The sequence below is a fragment of the Saccopteryx bilineata genome, chromosome 1 (assembly GCF_036850765.1).
Source record: "Saccopteryx bilineata isolate mSacBil1 chromosome 1, mSacBil1_pri_phased_curated, whole genome shotgun sequence".
NCBI lineage: Eukaryota > Metazoa > Chordata > Mammalia > Chiroptera > Emballonuridae > Saccopteryx > Saccopteryx bilineata.
Window position 1 is genome coordinate 389,528,788 of NC_089490.1, and position 21,424 is coordinate 389,550,211.

General features: G+C 42.5%; 1 protein-coding gene across 10 annotated transcripts in view; it reads left to right on the top strand.

Moving 5' to 3' along the window:
- Positions 1–21,424, top strand: part of ATG13 (autophagy related 13) — a 40,647-nt gene that overhangs the window by 5,261 nt on the left and 13,962 nt on the right. For all 10 annotated transcript variants that reach the window (XM_066251398.1, XM_066251399.1, XM_066251397.1 and 7 more), the window contains 9 exons: positions 6,984–7,065; positions 8,030–8,110; positions 8,546–8,665; positions 12,027–12,073; positions 13,022–13,162; positions 17,065–17,105; positions 19,128–19,224; positions 19,560–19,658; positions 20,643–20,736. In XM_066251398.1, the coding sequence (XP_066107495.1) occupies positions 6,997–7,065; positions 8,030–8,110; positions 8,546–8,665; positions 12,027–12,073; positions 13,022–13,162; positions 17,065–17,105; positions 19,128–19,224; positions 19,560–19,658; positions 20,643–20,736 (789 nt within the window). In that variant the 5' untranslated portion in view covers positions 6,984–6,996. The remainder of the gene's footprint in view (positions 1–6,983; positions 7,066–8,029; positions 8,111–8,545; positions 8,666–12,026; positions 12,074–13,021; positions 13,163–17,064; positions 17,106–19,127; positions 19,225–19,559; positions 19,659–20,642; positions 20,737–21,424) is intronic.

Here is a 21,424-nt window from a genome sequence, read left to right on the forward strand (position 1 = left end):
TAAAATGAATAAATAAAATTTAAAAAAAATCGCTAACCATCATACAAAAGGTTAATAAGTTGGACTAAATAAAATCAAGCAGCACTGATCTTCAAAAGACTCCCTAGGAGGATACTCCTCAGCAACAAAAAGAAATGAGCTATCAACAGAGAATATACAACATGGATGAAGCACAGAATAATGCTGAGTGAAAGAAGCCAAAGAATACATACTGCGTGATATAATTTACAGAAAACTCTAGGAAATTTGGATAGCAATCTGTACTAGGGTGTAGAGAGCTTATCAGAGGTTGCATAGGGATGGAGGAATGAGGAGGGGCTGGATGAGGGGATTACAAAGGGATATGAAGAAACTGGGGGGTAATGGGTATTTCTGCTGTTCTGTAGTGATGGTTTACAGTGATGTCAGAACTTATTAAATCTTACAGTATGTTGCTTATTGTCAGTTATACCTCATAAGGCTGTTTTTAATGTTGAAATAAAGACCACCCAAATGAGAACAGGTAAAGGCCATTCAGAGCTTATCATAGCAGAGACTCAAATGCAGGTAGACCAGTGGGGAGCATGATAGTAGGAAAAAAGGGAAGGCTTCAGGTATGGCCTCACTTGGGTTTAACGGAATGAAGAAGCTGTAGGCAGCCTAACTACAAGTGTGGGCATCCTGTGTGATTGGTTAGGGACACATATTTGTCTTTCTGTGGTTGGTTCTAAATTGGAAGTGTTACCAGAACAAGCCAGGTTCAAGTTGCCTATTGCTGCCGAGCCAGTAAATCACAGAAATGAAATCCGAATGATACAAGAATGTCTTTTTTTTTTTTTAAGATTTTATTTTTTGATTTTACAGAGAGAGGGAAAGAGAGAGAAGCATCAACTCATAGTTGCTTCACTTCATTTCTTTGAGTACTTGTCATACATGCCTTGACAGGGCAAGCCCAGGACTTTGAACCAGCAACTTCCGTGTTCCAGGTTGACACTTTATCCATTGAGCCACCACAGGTCAGGTGTAAGTTGACTTCTTAGACTAGTTAGTGGAGATACTAGATTGGCTTCCTGGGCTGGTTTCTGCAGGTTGTTGCTTAGAGTTCTATTTATATATGTAGTCTGGCCATTGTCCATTAGTAGTATATGCAGACTGTCATGAAAAAGAAAACTTTCGTAAGAAAGACAAGCCACAAACTGGGAGAAGATATTTGCAGAATGTATTCAACAAGATCCTTATAGCCTGACCAGGTGGTGGCACAGTGGATAGAGCGTCAGACTGGGATGCAGAGGACCCAGGTTTGAAACCCCACAGTTACTGGCTTGAACATGGGCTCATCTGGTTTGGACAAGGCCATCTTGAGCCCAAGGTTGCTAGCTTGAGCAAGCGGTCACTCAGTCTGCTGTAGCCCCCCAGTCAAGGCACATATGAGAAAGCAATCAAAGAACAACTAAGGCAGTGGTTCTCAACCTGTGGATCGTGACCCCAGCGGGGTTGCCTAAAGCCATCGGAAAATACATAATGCATATCAGATATTTATATTCCGAATCATAACTGTAGCAAAATTACAGTTATGAAGTAGCCACCAAAATTATTTTTTGGTTTGGGGTCACCGCAACATGAGGAACGGTATTGCGGGGTTACGGCATTAGAAAGGTTGAGAACCACTGAACTAAGGTGTTGCAAACGAAGAATTGGTGCTTCTCATCTCTCTCCCTTCCTGTCTGTCCCTCTCTCTGTCTTTGTCACACACATTAAAAAAAAGATACTTATAATAATGATATATATTGGTGCAGATTCTGGAAACTGTTCAGTGGTGTCTATTAAAGCTAAATATTTTGCCTAACCTGGGGTAGCCCAGATATAGAGTATCATTCTGGAATGCTGAGGTCGCCGGTTCAAAATCTCGGACTTACCTGCCTTCATATGACAAGCAACCAATGAACAACTAAAGTAGAGCAACTATGAGTTGATACTTCTGGTTCCTCCTCCCCTTCTCTGTAAAATCAATAAATAAAATCTTTTTTAAAAAGCTTCAGGCCTGACCTGTGGTGGCACAGTGGATAAAGGATCGACCTGGAACACTAAAGTTGCCAGTTTGAATCCCTGGGCTTCCCTGGTCAAGGCACATACGGGAGTTGATGCTTTCTGTTCCTCTTCCCTTCTCTCACTCTCCCTCTCCCCTCTCTAAAATGAATAAATAAAATCTTTAAAAAAAGAGAGAGAAAGATCTTTTTTTTTTTTTTCCAGAGACAGAGAGAGGGATAGACAGGGACAGACAGACAGGAACGGAGAGATGAGAAGCATCAATCATTAGCTTTTCATTGCGCATTGCGACACCTTAGTTGTTCATTGATTGCTTTCTCATATGTGCCTTGACCGTGGGCCTTCAGCAGACTGAGTGACCCTTTGCTCGAGCCAGCGACCTTGGGCTCAAGCTGGTGAGCTTTTGCTCAAACCAGATGAGCCTGCGCTCAAGCTGGCGACCTCGGGGTCTCGAACCTGGGTCCTCGGCATCCCAGTCCGATGCTCTATCCATTGAGCCACCACCTGGTCAGGCGAGAGAGATCTTTAAAATAAAAAAATTAAATTAAAAAAGCTTCACATTTGTATACTCTATCACCCATCATTAGCACTACTGCCTTTATGTCTAATAGCAGTGAGTGTTTATGTCCACCAGACGACTTGGTGCAAGAATATAATAGTTGGCCCTGGCCGGTTTGCTCAGTGGATAGAGTGGCAGCCCAGCGTGCAGACTTCTTGAGCTTGATCTCCAGTCAGAACACACATGAGAAGTAACCATCTGCTTCTCCCCCCACCCCCTTTCGCTCCCTTCTCTCTCTTCCCCTCTCACGGCCAGTGGTTCTATTGGTTCGAGTTTCTACCCCGGGCACTGAGGATAGCTTGGTTGATTTGAGCAGCAACCCCAGATGGGGGTTGCCAGGTGGATCCTGATCGGGGCATGTGAGGGAGTCTATCTCCCCTCCTCTCACTTAAAAAAACAAAGTAATAGCAAAAAAACCAGGAAACCACTCAAATGTTTCTCAACAGTAGCACTTAAAGATTATAGTGTAGTCATAAAATGGAATGCTACAGAGCAATGAAAAATAATAAATTGCTACGTGTAGAATTATAAGTGAATCTTAAAGACATAATGTTGAGTAAAGAAAGCTACGCACAGCCCTGGCCGGTTGGCTCAGCAGTAGAGCGTCGGCCTAGCCTGCGGAGGACCTGGGTTCGATTCCCGGCCAGGGCACACAGGATAAGCGCCCATTTGCTTCTCCACCCCTCTGCCGCGCTTTCCTCTCTGTCTCTCTCTTCCCCTCCTGCAGCCGGGGCTCCATTGGAGCAAAGATGGCCCAGGCGCTGGGGATGGCTCCTTGGCCTCTGCCTCAGGCGCTAGAGTGGCTCTGGTCGCAACATGGCGACGCCCAGGATGGGCAGAGCATCGCCCCCTGGTGGGCAGAGCATCGCCCCTGGTGGGCGTGCCGGGTGGATCCCAGTCGGGCGCATGCGGGAGTCTGTCTGACTGTCTCTCCCTGTTTCCAGCTTCAGAAAAATGAAGAGAAAAAAAAAAAGAAAGCTACGCACAAAAGAGTTAATGCTATTTGATTCCATTTATAAGAAATTCAAAATAGCCTGGCCGGATTGCTAGGTTGGGTGGAGCGTGGACCCAAAGTGCAGAGTTTGCCGGTTTGGTCTTCAGGCAGGGCACATACAGGAACAAATCCATGTTCATGTCTCTCCCTTTCTCTCAAATCAGTAAATAAAAAATTATTTTAAAAATGGCCTGACCTGTGGTGGTGCAGTGGATAAATTGACCTGGAATGCTGAGGTCGCTGATTCAAAGCCCTGGGCTCACCTGGGGAAGGCACATATGGGAGCTGATGCTCCCTGCTCCTCCCCCCTTCTCTTTCTCTCTCTTCTCTCTAAAATGAATCATGTTTAAAAAAATTTTTTTGTTTTGCCCTGGCTGGTTGGCTCAGTGGTAGAGCGTCGGCCTGGCGTGCAGGAGTCCCGGGTTCAATTCCCGGCCAGGGCACATAGGAGAAGCGCCCATCTGCTTCTCCACCCCTCCCCCTCTCCTTCCTCTCTGTCTCTCTCTTCCCCTCCCGCAGCTGAGGCTCCATTGGAGCAAAAGATGGCCCGGGCGCTGGGGATGGCTCCTTCCAGGGGTCGTCAAACTTTTTATAAAAACTGCCCACTTTTGCAGTTCTGGTCAACCTGGTCCCTACCGTGCAACCAAACAGCGCTGCGATTGGCCCATCATGAAAGCTGGAACGCCCACTAGTGGGCGGTAGGGACCAGGTCGACCAGCACTGCAAAAGTGGGCGGTTTTTATAAAAAGTTTGACGACCCCTGCCAGGCGCTAGAATGGCTCTGGTTGCGACGCCCCAGATGGGCAGAGCATCGCCCTCTGGTGGGCGTGCTGGGTGGATCCCAGTCGGGTGCATGCGGGAGTCTGCCTGCCTCCCCGTTTCCAGCTTCAGAAAAATACAAAAAAAAAAATTTTTTTTTTTAAATTATTTTAAAATATGAAATTCACAAAAGACAAAACTAATTTATGGTAATAGAGGTCAGAGTAATGATTACCTTTTGGTTCGTTTACTGACCGGGGGACACAGGAGCCTCCTGGTTATTGGAAATGTTCTAAAACTTGGTCTGGATTGCAGTTATAAGGGTATATACATATAAAAATATTTATTGAGCTGTCTCTCCAAGATTTGTCCACTTCACTACATGTAAGTTATACCTCGACACATTGTGAGCTCTTTGAGGAAGATGCCTTTGCAGCTGCAGCGGAGCTGTGTCTCACCCACTGCTGCACCTGACTCACTGCTGTTTGCTCTCTCTGAGGAACGAGTAGGTCAGGAAGCTTCACCAGCACATGGCTTTTAAAAATATAGAAAGACCTCTGGATCCAGAGGTCTCCAGGCGAGTTACCGGATTAGAATTACTCTAACCAGCCTCAGTATAAAGTCTTTAGAGAGGTGTGTAATAGAGGCCAGCGACCTTGGGCTCAAGCTGCTGAGCTTTTGCTCAAACCAGATGAGCCCGCACTCAAGCTGGCGACCTTGAGGTCTCAGACCTGGGTCCTCAGCATCCCAGTCCAACGCTCTATCCATTGTGCCACCGCCTGGTCAGGTGAGAGAGATCTTTAAAATAAAAAAATGAGGCCCTGGCCAGTTGGCTCAGTGGTAAAGCGTCGGCCTGGCATGCAAGAGTCCCGGGTTTGATTCCCGGCCAAGGCACACTGGAGAAGCGCCCATCTACTTCTCCACCCCTCCCCCTCTCCTTCCTCTCTGTCTCTCTCTTCCCCTCCCACAGCCAAGGCTCCATTGGAGCAAGGTTGGCCCGGGTGCTGAGGGTGGCTCTGTGGCCTCTGCCTCAGGCGCTAGAATGGCTCTGGTTGCAACAGAGCAGTGCCCCAGATGGGCAGAGCATCACCCCCTGATGGGCGTGCCCGAGTGGATCCGAGTCGGGCGCATGCAGGAGTCTGACTGCCTCCCTGTTTCCAACTTCAGAAAAATAACAAAAAAAAAAAAAAAAAAAAAAAAAAAAAGGTCAGAGATGCAAAGAAAAAAGAATCTCAAAGCGTAAGGACCAGTTTGGATGCCTACCAAGACACTCAGAATCTCAACGAGAAAAACTCCCTGTGGGGAGGGTTCTAAGCCTTGGAATCTGTTTCAGATGAGTATCCACAAGCAACTCAGTGACTTGCACAGCCCTTCCGAGATTGTTAAACAGATTACTTCCATCAGTATTAAGCCAGGAGTTGAGGTTGAAGTCACCATTGTAGATGCTTAAATTAGTCTTTTTGATAAATTGACTATCGATTGTTAAAAAAAAATAGGGTTTGGTTTTTGTTTTTATACACTTGTACTCATTACTTCCTATTTCAACTCTTCTTTTGTTTACACTTTTCCTTAAAACTAGTTCTTAACTCTGGCTTCCCTGTTTTTGTTAGCTGAAACCCTATTAAACTTTTTGCAGTCAATCCTTAAAACTTTTCAGCTCTTCCTTTAAAATATCTTCCATCCATACTATTTCCAAATCATGTCTATAACTAGAGTTTTAGCCTTGCCCACAAGCCCGAGTTATTGCCAAGAACCCTATTGGTTTTCCTGCTTTTTATATTCAAAACTATTGTACAACACCCAGCAGGGTTGTCTTTCTAAAGCACCATTCAGATGAGACTAGCCTGTTACTTCCTCTCCTCAAAAGCCTTGAGGGGGCTGCCATTTCTGGTGTACTAGGTGCAGATCAGGATCTAGCATTGCATTTAAGACTCATGGTCTGGCCCCAGCCAGCCATACTGCTTCCCCGTCTATACACAATCCTCTGAGAAACTGGAGTACCTAATCATTCCAAAGCCATTTTGCTTTCTGTTGCTTATACCTCTTGATGTAAATCAAGCCCTTCTCTCCCTAAGGGTTTTCCTTTACAGTCAGCCCCATTTCAAACTAGTTCAACCTGGGAGTATGCTCCAGGAAATCCATGTACTCCCTGCAGTTGCAGCCAAATGTTTCCATATATGTGCATTTTTCTAGAGAAAGGGCTTCTCTTGCCATGAGATTCTCAGAAAGGTCCATAAACTTCCCCAAAGTTAAATTGATTTAGTGGCCTTTTGAAGGTATGTAAATTAACTCACGTTTTAACTAAGTTTTTGTCTCATTAAAACTTAGTTCTCAATATGCTGACTAATAAAACATAAATACATAAGTTATATTTAAAGCTCAAAGATTCAGGTTCAGGTAAAATGGCTGTCTTCATCCACTACTTAGGTTCCTAGATTTAGCTCTTTGTATAGAATTTATTTTCCTCAAAAGGTAGTACCTTAATTTAATATTTTCCACTTTGGTATCTTTAGTGAGAGGGGAAGTTTCTTTCCCTCCCACGTGACTATTCGTACAGCTTGTAGGCAGTACCATCTCTGTATGCTTCGATGTGGCAATCCCTTTTTAAAGATAGTCAAATTTTTCAACATTTGTTTTCTGTTTTAGATTTCCATAGGCAATGGAAACTGATCTCAATTCCCAGGACAGAAAGGACCTGGACAAGTTCATTAAGTTTTTTGCCCTCAAGGTAACATATCCATTCTCTTGAGCTGAGAACTGTTGGAAATAACTTCCGTGCTTCTCCCTTTTTGGAAATATAGCATGACAGCTTGCAGCTTGCCCATTCTAATGGATACTTCTGTCTGTTGTAAACCAAACTGTGAGGTTTGGGGGTGGTACTGGGGGTGTAACTAAGAATCACTTCCAATTTTCCACAGCTATTTGTTCAAAAAGGATTTTTATTTTGCAAGAAATGTCAAGCTGTTATGCCAGGTCACTGGCAGTCTGTTCCCTTGGGGTGGGAACAAAGACGGTGGACTGGAATGGACAGCGCTTTGGGCGTCTTTCCCTAAGCATCACGCAACTTGGAAACGTCTGATTTCATTTGTTGTTCCATTCTGGGTAAATGAGGAATTAAAACTGAATTTTGAATACTTTAGAAGTTACGTTTTCCTAAAGCTAAATATCATTTCCACCTCCGTTGCTGCTTCCTCTCAAACATTGCCATGTAAGAACAATTCATGCAGTAGATTATGGTTGTAAAGTTAGTTGGAAGACATTTGCCATATGGGCCAAGAGATATGAATAATTGTAGAATCCTTGGTTTAAACCTACTATCATTACATAAGTGTGTGACAGTGAAGTTTTACACCTACTGTTGGACTTGTTTCTCTATGAAAGTCAGAGCTGCCACATGCAGCTTGCCTTCTGCCACACGTGAGGACATTACAGATTCCAAGTCTCAAACTCGGATTCCTCTAATTAGCTGACACTGTGTCCTCAGGACTACAGTATTCTTTTTGTGTAGTGTTTTATTTCTCTGTTCTTGAACGTCTTAAGTTCCTAACGACTTAAGTTATAATTATTGGCATCTTTTTAACCCTGCTTTGGAAGGGTTTTAACCCTCATCAGGAAGAGCCAGATCAATTTAAGGTTTTTCATCTTTGATTTTTTTGGCATTTGTTCGTTTTTGTTTTGTTTTTTCTTTTTAGACTGTTCAAGTGATTGTCCAGGCTCGACTTGGCGAGAAGATTTGTACTCGTTCATCTTCATCCCCGACGGGTTCAGACTGGGTAAAATTCCTATTCTTTGCTAAAGGGTGCACTGCGGTGTTAGTTACAGGGAATCACAGTGTGGTGACTGAAGATATTGTTTATAGTATTACTTAACCATAACATTAAAATGCCTAATTTTGTTTGCTTCATTCACTTGGAAAATGTGTTCATCGAATGTTAGTCCTGGATTTATTTGGTTCTTGGCTTTCTTGTTTTAGGTGAAAAGCTTAGTCTTTAGAAAACAAAAATGTATTGTTACTAATATTTGTCCTAGGTCATTAGCAGTTTTGACCTGAGTTTGGGGGCTTTGGTGCAGGATAACTGATGGGGGAAGGAGGAAGTGAACGATTGTCTTGAATCAGTCAAAGCAATGCCTGCATTACCCAGCACACAGTTTAACTACTTTGTTTTCAGAATGTTTTCTCTGAGTGAAAAGTCTCTTTTGTTTCCCAGTTCAATTTAGCTATCAAAGACATCCCCGAGGTTACACATGAAGCCAAGAAGGCACTGGCCGGGCAGCTGCCTGCCGTGGGGAGGTCCATGTGTGTGGAGATCTCACTCAAGACTTCCGAGGTAAGGTCGTGGCCTTCCTTGAGGTAAGGATGGTGTCTTTACTTAAAGCTCTTCAGGCTCTGGTTCCAACTGCGCCCTTTCCTGCCCCTTTCCTCTGACCTTCTCATAATTCTCTGAGGAGGTCATTGGCTTTTGTACTTATTCTTCCAATCACCTGAAATAAGCTTGTCACCCTCACCTTTATATATCATCTGTATATGACATGTTTCTATCATACTTACCCTCAAGACTCACATGCTCTAGAAAATCCTCCTTCTGGAGGGAGAGGTGATTATTACATGTTCCTGTTCATACTTTATACTTTCTTTTATTCTGGAGGTCAGCAGCTATGCTACATCTTATCTTTGGAGGTCTTCAAATTCTTTTTGTAATGAGACAGGATATAAGTAAATAATCATCTCTGTGCCTAACACAGTTCCTGGGATGGCACAAAGAAAGCTCTCAGTGAATTTTGTTGAATGAATGTTGTCAATACTAATTTCGTGGAAACGTTAGAACCAAATAAACCAAAACTTTCTATTGTTTATTGAGTTGCCAGTCTATACTATAAAGTATTTTCCTTCGTGATTCATAGGGAGTCCAAAAGGAGTCTCTACAACTCCTTCCTCTCCCAGGCACCTGTGAAATCTGAGTCCAGACTGTTCCGATGGTCCCAGAGAAACCATATCAACTTGTCTTGGATGCTTCCTGTTATCCAGTCTTCCCCTGATTTTTTGGGGGGGGATGGTGGGGAATTCAAATTCATTATGTCATTTTGAAACGACAATATAATGAAAAGGATATATATTAAGGATACATATTTAAATTTGATCTAGAACAAATACAGTTCTCTATTCCACAAACTAACCCAAGCTTACTCTCAAACCTAAAAGAATGTTCTCTTCCAACAGATTAGTAAAAAGGTTACTTGTATTCAAAAGTGTGTGACTGTCCTCACTAAGTCAGACTGTTACAGGGTTGAAGGAATCTGTTGTTAGTCTTTTCTCTTTCTTTCCCACCCACTAAGACTAAGTCTGTTCAGAGTAACAGAGACAGGCCTGGCCAACAGTTTTTGCCCCCAGGCCAGATTAGAAAGAAAACTTTTTTCACGGGCTGGACAAAATATTAAAATTAAAAAATGTTAAATACAAAAATGATTCATTTAAGTAAACAAAATTTTATTATGCAATTTGTTTATGAATAAATGTGAGTGGAAATAATTTTTAATATACAATATTATTTTAATAAAAATATAATTACATACCGTATGAATATCCAAAGTGTATCTCAATTAATCAAAACTATTTAATTAATAGAATGAGCTTGAAGGGGTTATATCGCAAATAAAACAATTATTTTGTTTTACAAACAGCCTGGACATGTTTTCAGTTTATCAACTGCAGCTATTGTCTATGCTACAATGCCACTTGATTCAGCACCCTTGACCACAAAAATAATGAATTGTTTGACCTTGGGTGCGCACTGGCAAACTCCGCCTAAAAGAATATGGGTTTCACATCGCCGCTAAATGTTAAACAGTTCATATCGAGTACAGATGAGTACAAAAGGTGTATATCTTTATAATGGAATTTTTTTTAAAAATAAAGAAGTATCGCGAATCCATTCGACCAATTATTGGAAGTTAACCCTAGATAAGTCACACGCGCAATTCTTTTCCGCATATCACTATCTTCTTAAATATCTCGCGATTTCCAATAATCAAAGATGCTTCCGCTTCTGAATAGCTGAGATTTTTTTTTTTTCCCGACAGAGAGAGGGATAGACAGGGACAAATAAGAACGGAGAGATGAGAAGCATCAATCATCAGTCTTTCGTTGCGCGTTGCAACACCCTAGTTATTCATCCATTGTCTCCCCATATGTGCCCTGACCGTGGGCCCCCAGAAGACCGAGCAACCCCCTGCTCAAGCCAGCGACCTTGGGCTCAAGCTGGTGAGCTTTTGCTCAAACCAGATGAGCCCGCACTCAAGCTGGCGACCTCAGGGTCTCAAACCTGGGTCTTCCGCATCCCAGTCCTACATTTCATCCACTGTGCCACCACCTGGTCAGGCTGAATAGCTGAGATTTTAAAGTAGCAGAGAATATTAAAAATTTAATCGCAGAATGCATAAACTCATTACGCAGGCTGGATGCGGCCCGGGGGCCGTATGTTGGCCATGCCTTAACAGAGAGAAAAACTGAAGAGTTTGGCTAAAGACATCAGACAACTGAAAGGACTTAAGTAAGAGGCTTGTTAAGGTACTTAAGGTATTCTTTAGTTGTGGATATCACCTAAAAATACCCCTTATAAAATTGGAGGGAAATACTCTCTTCATCATCCTTGTTGAAGAGCAGTTTGGATGTACATAGCAAACATAGCAAATCTTAGAAGCATGAATACTCTTTGATCTATCAATTTGAATTCTGGAAATTTCTTCTTAAGAAATTAATTCGGGGTATGTGAAAAGCTTTAGTCTCAAGACTATTTATCATAATGTTGTTTGTAGTAGTGAAAAAATGGGAACAACCTGGATGTCCAAGTACGAAGGGACTGATTCGATAAAATGATGGGCATGTTTTGGAACACTATGTAACTATTAAAAATAATGGAGAATTTTTAATTATGAGGAAAATTCCATGTTGTATTTATTAATAAAAAACTAGGTGATAAAAATCGTATATATGGTATGATCTCCCTATATTTAGAAAAGTGGCTGATTTTGTTATAAATTATCTTTTTTTTTAATTTATTCATTTTTTAGAGAGGAGAGAGAGGGAGAGAGAGAAAGACAGAGAGGGAGAGAGAGGAGAGACAGAGAGAGAGAAGGGGGGAGGAGCTGGAAGCATCAACTCCCATATGTGCCTTGACCAGGCAAGCCCAGGGTTTCGAACCGGTGACCTCAGCATTTCCAGGTCGACGCTTTATCCACTGCGCTACCACAGGTCAGGCTCTTTTTTCTTATTTATACTTTCCAATATATTTCATAGTGACTATATAATGCTTTGTAATAATAAAAATGAAAGGTAATTAAAAAAACAACAACAAATAGCCTGGCCAGGCAGTTGCGCAGTGAATAGAGTGTCGGACTGGGATGCAGAGGACTCAGGTTCAAAACCCTGAGGTCGCCAGTTTGAGTGTGGGCTCATCTGGTTTGAGCAAGGCTCACTAGCTTGAACCCAAGGTCGCTGGCTTGAGTCACTCGGTCTGCTGTAGCCTCCTGGTCAAGGCACATATGAGAAAGCAATCAATGAGAAACTGAGGTGCCGCAACAAAGAACTGATGCTTCTCATCTCTCTCCCTTCCAGTCTGTCTGTTCCTCTCTCTGTCTCTGTCACAAATAAATAAATAAAATTAAAATACCTCTCATTTGTCCCATTTATAGGGAGACTCCATGGAACTAGAAATTTGGTGTCTTGAAATGAATGAAAAGTAAGTTCTCTGTCTTAGGTTCCTTGGTTGTGGTAGCTGGGGATAAAGCAGATGACGTCATGTGAAAAGCAGGGCTATCAGTCACTGAGGGTGTTTTGCTCACTTAGCAAAACCAGGAGGTCTTTGCTACAATTTGCTTCATGCTCGGCTCCCAGCCCTGGCACAGAGATGACCTTCAGAGGGAGCATCAGTCCAGAGAGACTCAGCCAGTAGGGAAAGAAGCAGAAGGAAAGCTCAAAAGGGTTTGTTGTTTTCCCAGAGTACAGAGGGTTCTCTGATTAAATCCCTTGGGAGCTCTTGTAACATGACTACTCTGTGTTTGTCTGTTTTTATGTGGCAGACATCCAATAAGATTTCCCCTCCCTAATCCTTTTTATTCCATGCTAGTCATGGATTCAAAATGCATGTTATTCCCCTCCTCCATTTTCTTTCAAGGCAGATTAGCTTATTTTCTGCCTGAAGTTTCAGTTTTTAAGAAGATTATACATAGAGAAAAATTGAGGAAATAGCATATCAAAAGAAAAATTTTAGTAAAAAATATATGTGGTATGAAAAAATAGGAAGCACCCGCCAGGTTATAGTCTAAAATTTTAATATCAAACAGATATATAAAAGTAGACAGCTCATAAGATGGTACATTGAAATTGTGTTTACACCTTCATTAATATAATTGCTAATTACACCTTTAGTTCAGAGTATGTTTTAATGGTAAGTTTAATTTTATACAGTTCCAGTGCTTAATTTGCAGCTATCTCTGCTGGCTGTCATACTCTGAGTGGTGTATTTGGACTGCCAAGCAGTTTATGTTCTGTCAGAATTTATGAATAATGTTAACAAGTTAATATCAGCCAGTAGATGGAACATACTATCTCTGTATTCATTACATTTCTGTTTTTTGTTTATGTTAATTGAATAGGAGAATGCTGATAGTGTCTGTGTGCTCTGCAGGTGTGATAAAGAAATCAAAGTTTCCTACACAGTGTACAACAGACTGTCATTGCTACTGAAGTCTCTCCTTGCCATAACAAGAGTGACACCAGCTTACAGACTCTCCAGGAAACAAGGGCACGAATATGTCATATTGTACAGGTAAACCGCATAGATTTACTTGTCAGCCTCATCACTTACACGTTGTCTTCCTGGCAGTCAGGTATCGTGCAGGTATTCTTTGATTAATTTTTAGATAGATGATTGGACAGCTGATGCTACAGCTTTACTATGGTAGTCTATCTATCCTCCCTTATGAACCTCAGTTTTCCAAGGCTAACAAGTTCTTTGTCCTTTTTTCTGTGCATAATCATGATTCCTGTGGATTGGATTTTGAGGTCCTACTGACAGGACCTCAAAGCAGGAAAAGGAGCTTAAGACTTTAAAAAATAGACTATGCTGAGCAGATTCCAACCTTCTATATTCTAAAGTTAAATTAAAACTTTTTGTCTAACAGACTGCTAATTTAGTTTGTTTTATAATTAGTTGTTTGTGGATATAGAGAACTGGTCAACAGTTCTTTGAGTATTTTCCTTGGAATATTTCACCTCAACAAATATTTATGGAGTGGCTGTTTTTTTCCTTTTTTTTTTTTTTTTTTTTGTATTCTTCTGAAGTTAGAAGTGGGGAGGCAGTCAGACAGACAGACTCCTGCATGTGCCCGACCAGGATCCACCTGGCATGCCCACTAGGGAGTGATGCTCTGCCCATCTGGGGCATTGCTTCGTTGTGGCCAGAGCCATTCTAGTGCCTGAGGAGGAGCCCATGGAGCCATCCTCAGCACCCCTGGGCCAACTTTGCTCCAATGGAGCCTTGACTGCAGGAGAGGAAGAGAGAGATAAAGAGGAAGGAGAGGTAGAAGGGTGGAGAAGCAGATGGGCGCTTCTCCTGTGTGCCCTCACCAGGAATCGAACCCAGGACTTCTACAAGCCAGGCCGATGCTCTGCTGCTGAGCCAACTGGCCAGGGCCTATGGAGTGCCTTTTTAATATAAGCATTGTCCTGGGCCCAAGGAAGAACCATACACAGGCCCTGCCCGACAGATGTTTCCCATCTAATGGGGGAAACAGTTTGGTACGTGTATAATGTAATAAAAAGCAGGATTTGAAGACTGCATAGCACTGTCAGAAAAGAATACTGGGAGAACACAGAAAGGGAAAATTTTATTGTGGATGGGAGATACAAGATTGGCTTCAGAGAGAAATGGTCTTCAAGCTCGACCTTGAGGCAGAAGTGAGAAAGATTGTTCCAGGTGGGGAGTATGACAGATAGCAAGGCATAGTGGAGGCGGGGTCCCCAGATTGTCTGAGTAATGGACCAAATGCTGGTGCAGAGCATTTGTCGGAAAGTGTGAGAACACAGTATGACAAGCTGGGAGTCCCAAATCATCCCAGACTCTTTTCTTTCATGTTAGTGACTAGCCATTGGTTTTAAACCTTTGACTTACCTGTATAGAACTGATTTTGAGAAGTCTAATGATCAGAGACCTAACTAGTTCTGTTGTAACAATCTAGTACCTGAGAATAGTTATCAAGTCATTCTTTAACAATTTTAGTAATAATCTAGCAACCCTCCCTATGTTTATTTTTCCAAGTCTTTCATATATTTTTGTCTTCTCTATATTTTCCCCAGGTTTCCAGCTGAGGATTTCAAATTACTAGACTTCTTTCAGCTATAACAGAAAGATTACTTTTTCCTTGTCATACCACTATTTAAAGTCTTTTGTATCTTGTATCTCTGGAGAAATACAGTATTTATTGCTCACTGTTTGTCATTTAGGAGTGCTTTTGGATAGAAATAACAATGGTTTAAACCAGAGAGAAGTAGGTAATGTCAGAGGTTGATTTAGCTTTTTTTTTCTTTTTATACTGTTGTTAACAGATTAACAGTATAGTCTTATAACATTAAAGAATAGCCTTGTTTTTTAAAAAGTTTTATTATATTTCCTCAACCTGTAGATTTAACCGTGTCACTGTAGAATTACATTTTTACAAAAACTCATTCTGAATTTGTTGTTCGTCAAGGTTGAATTAAAGTTTTATTATCTATTATCTGTAAAGAAAACTTTTGCTTAGCCCCTGAATGATAAAGAACATAGCTAAGGATAAGTTTAGCATAATTATGTTATTTGAAGCACTGTACCAATATTCACATTTATAGTGAATTGAGTAATTGTCATTTTTTATTAGAGTGTATCTAGCAAATTTCATTAACATTATTCCTGTATTACTTTATGGCGGTAGTCAGCAAATGATGGCCAGCAGACCATATTCTTTTTTTTTTCAATTGTTATTTATTCATTTTATAGAGACGAGGGGGAGAGAGCAAGAGAGAGAGAAGGGGCAGGAAGCATCAACTCTCTTATGTGCCTTGACTGGGCAAGCCCGGGTTTTCGAACTAGTGACCTCAGCATTTCAGGTCAACGCTCTATCCACTGCGCCACCACAGGCTGGGCCCATATTCGTTTTTTTAATAAGTTATTTTAGAACACAGCCACCCATTTGTTTATGTACCATCAGTGGCTGCTTTTGCAGGACAACAGCAAAGAAGAATAGTTACTATATGGCCCACAAGCCTACAATATTTACTATCTGACCCTTATCATAAGAGATTGCTGACCCCTGCTTTATGGTGGCTTTTCTCCCATACAAGGCTGTATTCTGTGAGACCTAGGATTCAGATATGTCTTGAATCTCATCCCTAATTTATCCTTATCTCATCCCTAACACCTAACCTTAGGGCTTTTTGTACATTGTTGGGGCTTAGTTTTTTTTTTTTTTTTTCATTTTTTCTGAAGCTGGAAATGGGGAGAGACAGTCAGACAGACTCCCGCATGCGCCCGACCGGGATCCACCCGGCACACCCACCAGGGGCGACGCTCTGCCCACCAGGGGGCGATGCTCTGCCCATCCTGGGCGTCGCCATGTTGCGACCAGAGCCACTCTAGCGCCTGGGGCAGAGGCCACAGAGCCATCCCCAGCGCCCGGGCCATCTTTGCTCCAATGGAGCCTTGGCTGCGGGAGGGGAAGAGAGAGACAGAGAGGAAAGCGCGGCGGAGGGGTGGAGAAGCAAATGGGCGCTTCTCCTGTGTGCCCTGGCCGGGAATCGAACCCGGGTCCTCCGCACGCTAGACCGACGCTCTACCGCTGAGCCAACCGGCCAGGGCGGGGCTTAGTTTTTTATTAAACCCATGTATATATTTAATTTTTAACAATATTACTTGAAAGATATAAAACTTCTTATTAAGTGTTTTATAATTCAGAATCTTAGCTAATTTAGGCTGGACTTCAAGGGAGACTTGTGGGAAGGTTCTATTGTGATTATATTTCTATATTTTCAGAATAGTCTTACCTAGTTATTCTATGCTGGAAAAGATTTTCTAATTTTTTTAACCAATTTACTTTGGAATGACTTGTGATAAGCATGATGAGCCCTCCTTAACTGAAGACCACATTTCAAAATCTAGTGCCTTCCACTGCGTATTTGAAAGTTGCTAAGGAGAGTAGATCTTAAAAGTTCTCATTACAAGAAGAAAAAAACTGTAACAATGTAAGGTGGCAGATTCTAACCAGACTCATTGTGTGATCGTGATCTTTTTGCAATATATACAAAGATGTGTTGTGCACTTGAAACAAATATAATGTTGTATGTCAATTATACTTCAACTAAGAAAAATCTAGTACCTTCTAATAGTAGTCCTGATCTCTTTGCCAATTTTATTTATATATTCATTATTTCCTAGTCAGTATATTTGAAAAAACACATTGCAGGAGAGGGAAGAAGAAACTTAAATAGTAGTTTCCACTTTATTATTTTCCTAATTTCTAAAACTATATCCTCCAAATACACCCCCTTGCCTGCAGCTTAATTGAAGTAGTAGCCTATTGCTCCATTAGGAGAGGTATTCATGTAGATAAGAAAAGTTTGTTTTGTTTCTAGGTGGTTTTGCTGTAGGGGCCTTAGAATAAAGAATCAGGCAACATTATTTTTCTTTCATTCCTGCAGGATATATTTTGGGGAAGTTCAGCTGAATGGCTTAGGAGAAGGTATGTATTAAGGTTGAAAAACATTTTTTTTATTTATTATTTATTTATTTTTTACAGAGACAGAAAGTGAGTCAGAGAGAGGGATAGACAGGGACAGACAGGAATGGAGAGAGATGAGAAGCATCAATCATTATTTTTTCATTGTGCGTTGCAACACCTTAGTTGTTCATTGATTGCTTTCTCATATGTGCCTTGACCACAGGCCTTCAGCAGACCAAGTAATCCCTTGCTGGAGCCAGCGACCTTGGGTTCAAGCTGGTGGGCTTTTTGCTCAAACCAGATGAGCCCGCGCTCAATCTGTTGACCTTGGGGTCTCGAACCTGAGTCCTCTGCATCCCAGTCCGACGCTCTATCCACTGCGCCACCTCCTGGTCAGGCTGAAAAACATTTTTTGATGTTAAGAGCAGCTCTCCTCACTGAAGAGATGGGCTTGGGTGCTGCCCGTAATAATATGTAGCTTGTGATTTCAATCTGTGTGATACAGGAAAAGACGGGAAAAAAGAAAAAAGAAAAGACAGGTGATTCAAAGAGCTGCTAGGGAAGGACTGAATATAATTTTTTTTTTTTTTTTTGGTATTTTTCTGAAGCTGGAAATGGGGAGACAGTCAGACAGACTCCCACATGCGCCCGGCCGGGATCCACTCGGCATGCCCACCAGGGGGCGATGCTCTGCCCATCCAGGGTGTATCTCTGCTGTGACCAGAGCCACTCCAGTGCCTGAGGCAGAGGCCATGGAGCCATCCCCAGCGCCCAGGCCATCTTTGCTCCAATGGAGCCTTGGCTGCGGGAGGGGAAGAGAGAGACAGAGAGGAAGGAGAGGGGGAGGGGTGGAGAAGCAGATGGGCGCTTCTCCTGTGTGCCCTGGCTGGGAATCGAACCCGGGACTTCCGCGCGCCAGGCTGACGCTCTACCACTGAGCCAACCGGCCAAGGCTGAATATAATTTTTATAAAGTTCCAATAACTCAGTGTTCTTCCTTTCTTTTAAAAAAAATCACTTTTTTTTTAATCCAGAGACAGACAGGAAGGGAGAGAGATGAGAAGCATCATCTTATAGTTGTGGCACTTTAGTTGTTCAGTGATTCTCATACATGCCTTGAAGGGGGAGGTGTCTCCACCAGAGCCAGTGACCTTTGGGCTCAAGCCAGCAACCATGGGGTCATGTCTATGATCCCATGCTCAAGCCGGTGACCTTGTGCTCAAGTTGGTGACCTTGGAGTTTTGAACCTGAGTCCATAGTGTCCCAGATCAGCTCTCTATCCACTGCCCAACCACCTGGTCAAGCTAAAAAACCTTTATTGATTGATTTTAGAGAGAGGAAGGGGGTAGAGAGAGAGAAAAAAATTTTGTTGTTTCTTTTCGTTGTATATTCATTGGTTGCATCTTGTTTGTGCCCTGACCAGGAGTCAAACTTACAACCCTAGAACATTGTGACAACATTCTAACTAACTGAGCTACCTGCTAGAGCTCTTTCTTACTCTTTATACAATTGTCTCTTTCCTAATGTCCTGCAACGAGCATGTTAAATGTTTCTGATGAGCATCAATTTTTAAAAATTGGAAATGAAAGCAAGAAACGCAGGAAGGCTTGGTTGGGCATATCACCTGCAAGGCCCTGGCTCTTCCCCACACTTAGTTCTGAGGTGGCAGCTTTGTGGGAGTGCAGTTACCTTGTAAGTTTGAAGTGTTTGTGTGACAGACTCCTCGGGCCCCTTTGCTCTCTCATTGGACATGTGACAGTCTGGGCAGGGTTGGTTAGGAATTGCGCAAGCTTTAAGATCAACAATTGTTTTACCTTTTTGAAGGTAGTTTTATCTGAAAATAGAGTACTATTTCCCTTGCTAATGTTAGGTCAATAGAGAAAAAAATGAAAAGAAAAAATAACACACACACGAAATTGAGGCTGTTAAATTGCTAAGTGGGTAATGCCAGAGATTATATAGGCTGAACGATTCAAGGAAAGACAGACCAGGAGCAGTGCAGTGTTCCTTGGGAAAAAAGCTAACTATTTACCTCTTCTCTTAGGTTTCCAGACAGTTCGTGTTGGGACAGTGGGCACCCCTGTGGGCACCATCACTCTTTCTTGTGCTTACAGAATTAACTTGGCGTTCATGTCCACCAGGTGAGGAAAGATCATTGGAATCCAAAAGAACTCTTCCAAAGATATTCAAGTTTTTTTCACCCACACTCCACAGCTAAGCCTACAGGTCAGCTTTGCCATTGCTGAACTCAGTCCCCTTCTGAAGAATAAAATCGAGAGAGAGCCTAGTTTCATTGGAGAATCTGAGTGTCCTAGAGCCAACAATGTAGAGGTAGTGGTTTATGTTTAGGGATGTGATACAGTTTAGGCTCCGGTGGTTCCTGCTAATAGATAATTAGGTGAGGGGCCCTCTGAGGACTTCAGGGAGGCTGGCAAGGCATTCTAACAAGTATTTCCATCTGCATATTGCATTACAGGCAGTTTGAGAGGACCACACCTATCATGGGGATTATCATCGATCACTTTGTGGACCGTCCCTACCCCAGCTCCTCGCCCATGCACCCCTGCAGTTACAGGTGAGGAATATGAAAGGCGTTTTCCCAGGCTCCAGCTAGCAGAAGCATCAATCTGGGACAGGTACCTAGAGCACCCTTATTGGCACTCACTGATGGGCATGGGGCACTGACGGAGACCCCACATGGAAAGAAATGGAACGGCTAGCCTCCTTTTCTGCTGCTGCCTATGAGGGACACCAAGGCCTGGGCTAGACAAATGTCTCAAATCATGGACATGCTGGATCTTTTTTCTTTTTTTTTAAGATTTAATTAATTATAGAGAGGGGAGAGAGAGAGAAAGAATGGGGGAGGAGCAGGTAGTATCAACTCCTATGTGTGTCTTGACCAGGCAAGCCTAGGGTTTTGAACTGGCAACCTCAGCGTTTCTAGGTTGATGCATTAACCACTGCGCCACCACAGGTCAGGCCCGACACATTGGATCTTGATAGGAGTAATTTGACTTAGAGACCTTAGGGGTGGAAGGAATCTGTGGAATGTCCTTTGCAAAGTCAGTGGTTTTCAGGTCACCATCGGCACAACTCAGTTATACATGGGAATCAAGTACAGCATCTTCAGGCCTGGTTCCCAGAAAACCAATTCTAGACTTCTCTAGAGGTTGGATTAGATGTGAATCAGGGACTGTACTGCCTTTATGTGGAGGCTTTCCAAAGCTAGACAGGTGTGTCTTTGGAGTCTAGACCTTTATCTCACCGCAGCCTGTTGCTGACAGTTCTTAGGCCCCAGCACGAGCCAGGCTTAAGCAAACTCGTACTCGCGAATGATATGTCAGGTAAGATGTCTGGTTTGAAAAAAAAAGTCATTTTCAACCTCTAGATGCTGCTCTCTGGAAATGTTTGAAAATTATGAAGGACTTATGACAGCTGTCTTGCTGAACTCTTGCAGACTCTATCTGGAACAGTTTTCACTGCTTGCATCTCTTTGTGTCCTTTCTAAAATGGCCTGCCATTACCATAAAATTCACGGTTTCTTCTCCCCTCACTATAGAACCACTGGTGAAGATACTGGAGTGACATATCCTTCTGTGGAAGACTCTCAAGAAGTGTGTACCACCTCTTTTTCCACCTCCCCTCCATCCCAGGTAGGGGAGACGGGCTCCGGGGTCGTGGTGGTTACTTGGTCCATGTGTGGGCCTTATGAAATACTGTCAACATTTAGATCATTTCTTTTGGTGGTGGTGGTGCTTGTTTTGAGGGGTTCTTTTAAGTGGTGAGGAAGAGCCTTCTCCGTCTGGTACCATTGCAGTAACCATTCTTAACCCACAAGATTCCATGTAACCTTCACCTTCCTGGGGACAGCTTAAAATTCCTTAGGAAAATCAGTCACAGAATTCCCATTGCATTCTCATACCAGAAATACTCTAACCTACACTGTTAAATTGGCTGCTCCTTCTCATTTGAAGTGGTAAACATGGTTCCTAATAATGGAGGAAGCACAAAAGGAGCCAGTAATTATTTAGCCTAAACTGCCAAGAAGAAACAAGCAGTGCAGTTTTCTTAATAGTTGACATAGATTTCTGCCTATCTGCATTCTCTATCTGAACATTTTTGACCATTAACTTTTCCACTTGAGTTCATCTTCAGTGTCATACTGAATATCAATAAAAACAGGCTCCAAACAATGTTCTCAGATTCTGAAGAGGAAGCGCCTGTGTGGCCTTGTTGTATAATCTGCTGAGATTGCTTCAGCTAAGGAATCATTTTTGCCAGCTGGCTGAATTTCAGGGCACATCTCTCTCCCCTTCCATCTGAAGTCATTCATCTTCTGCC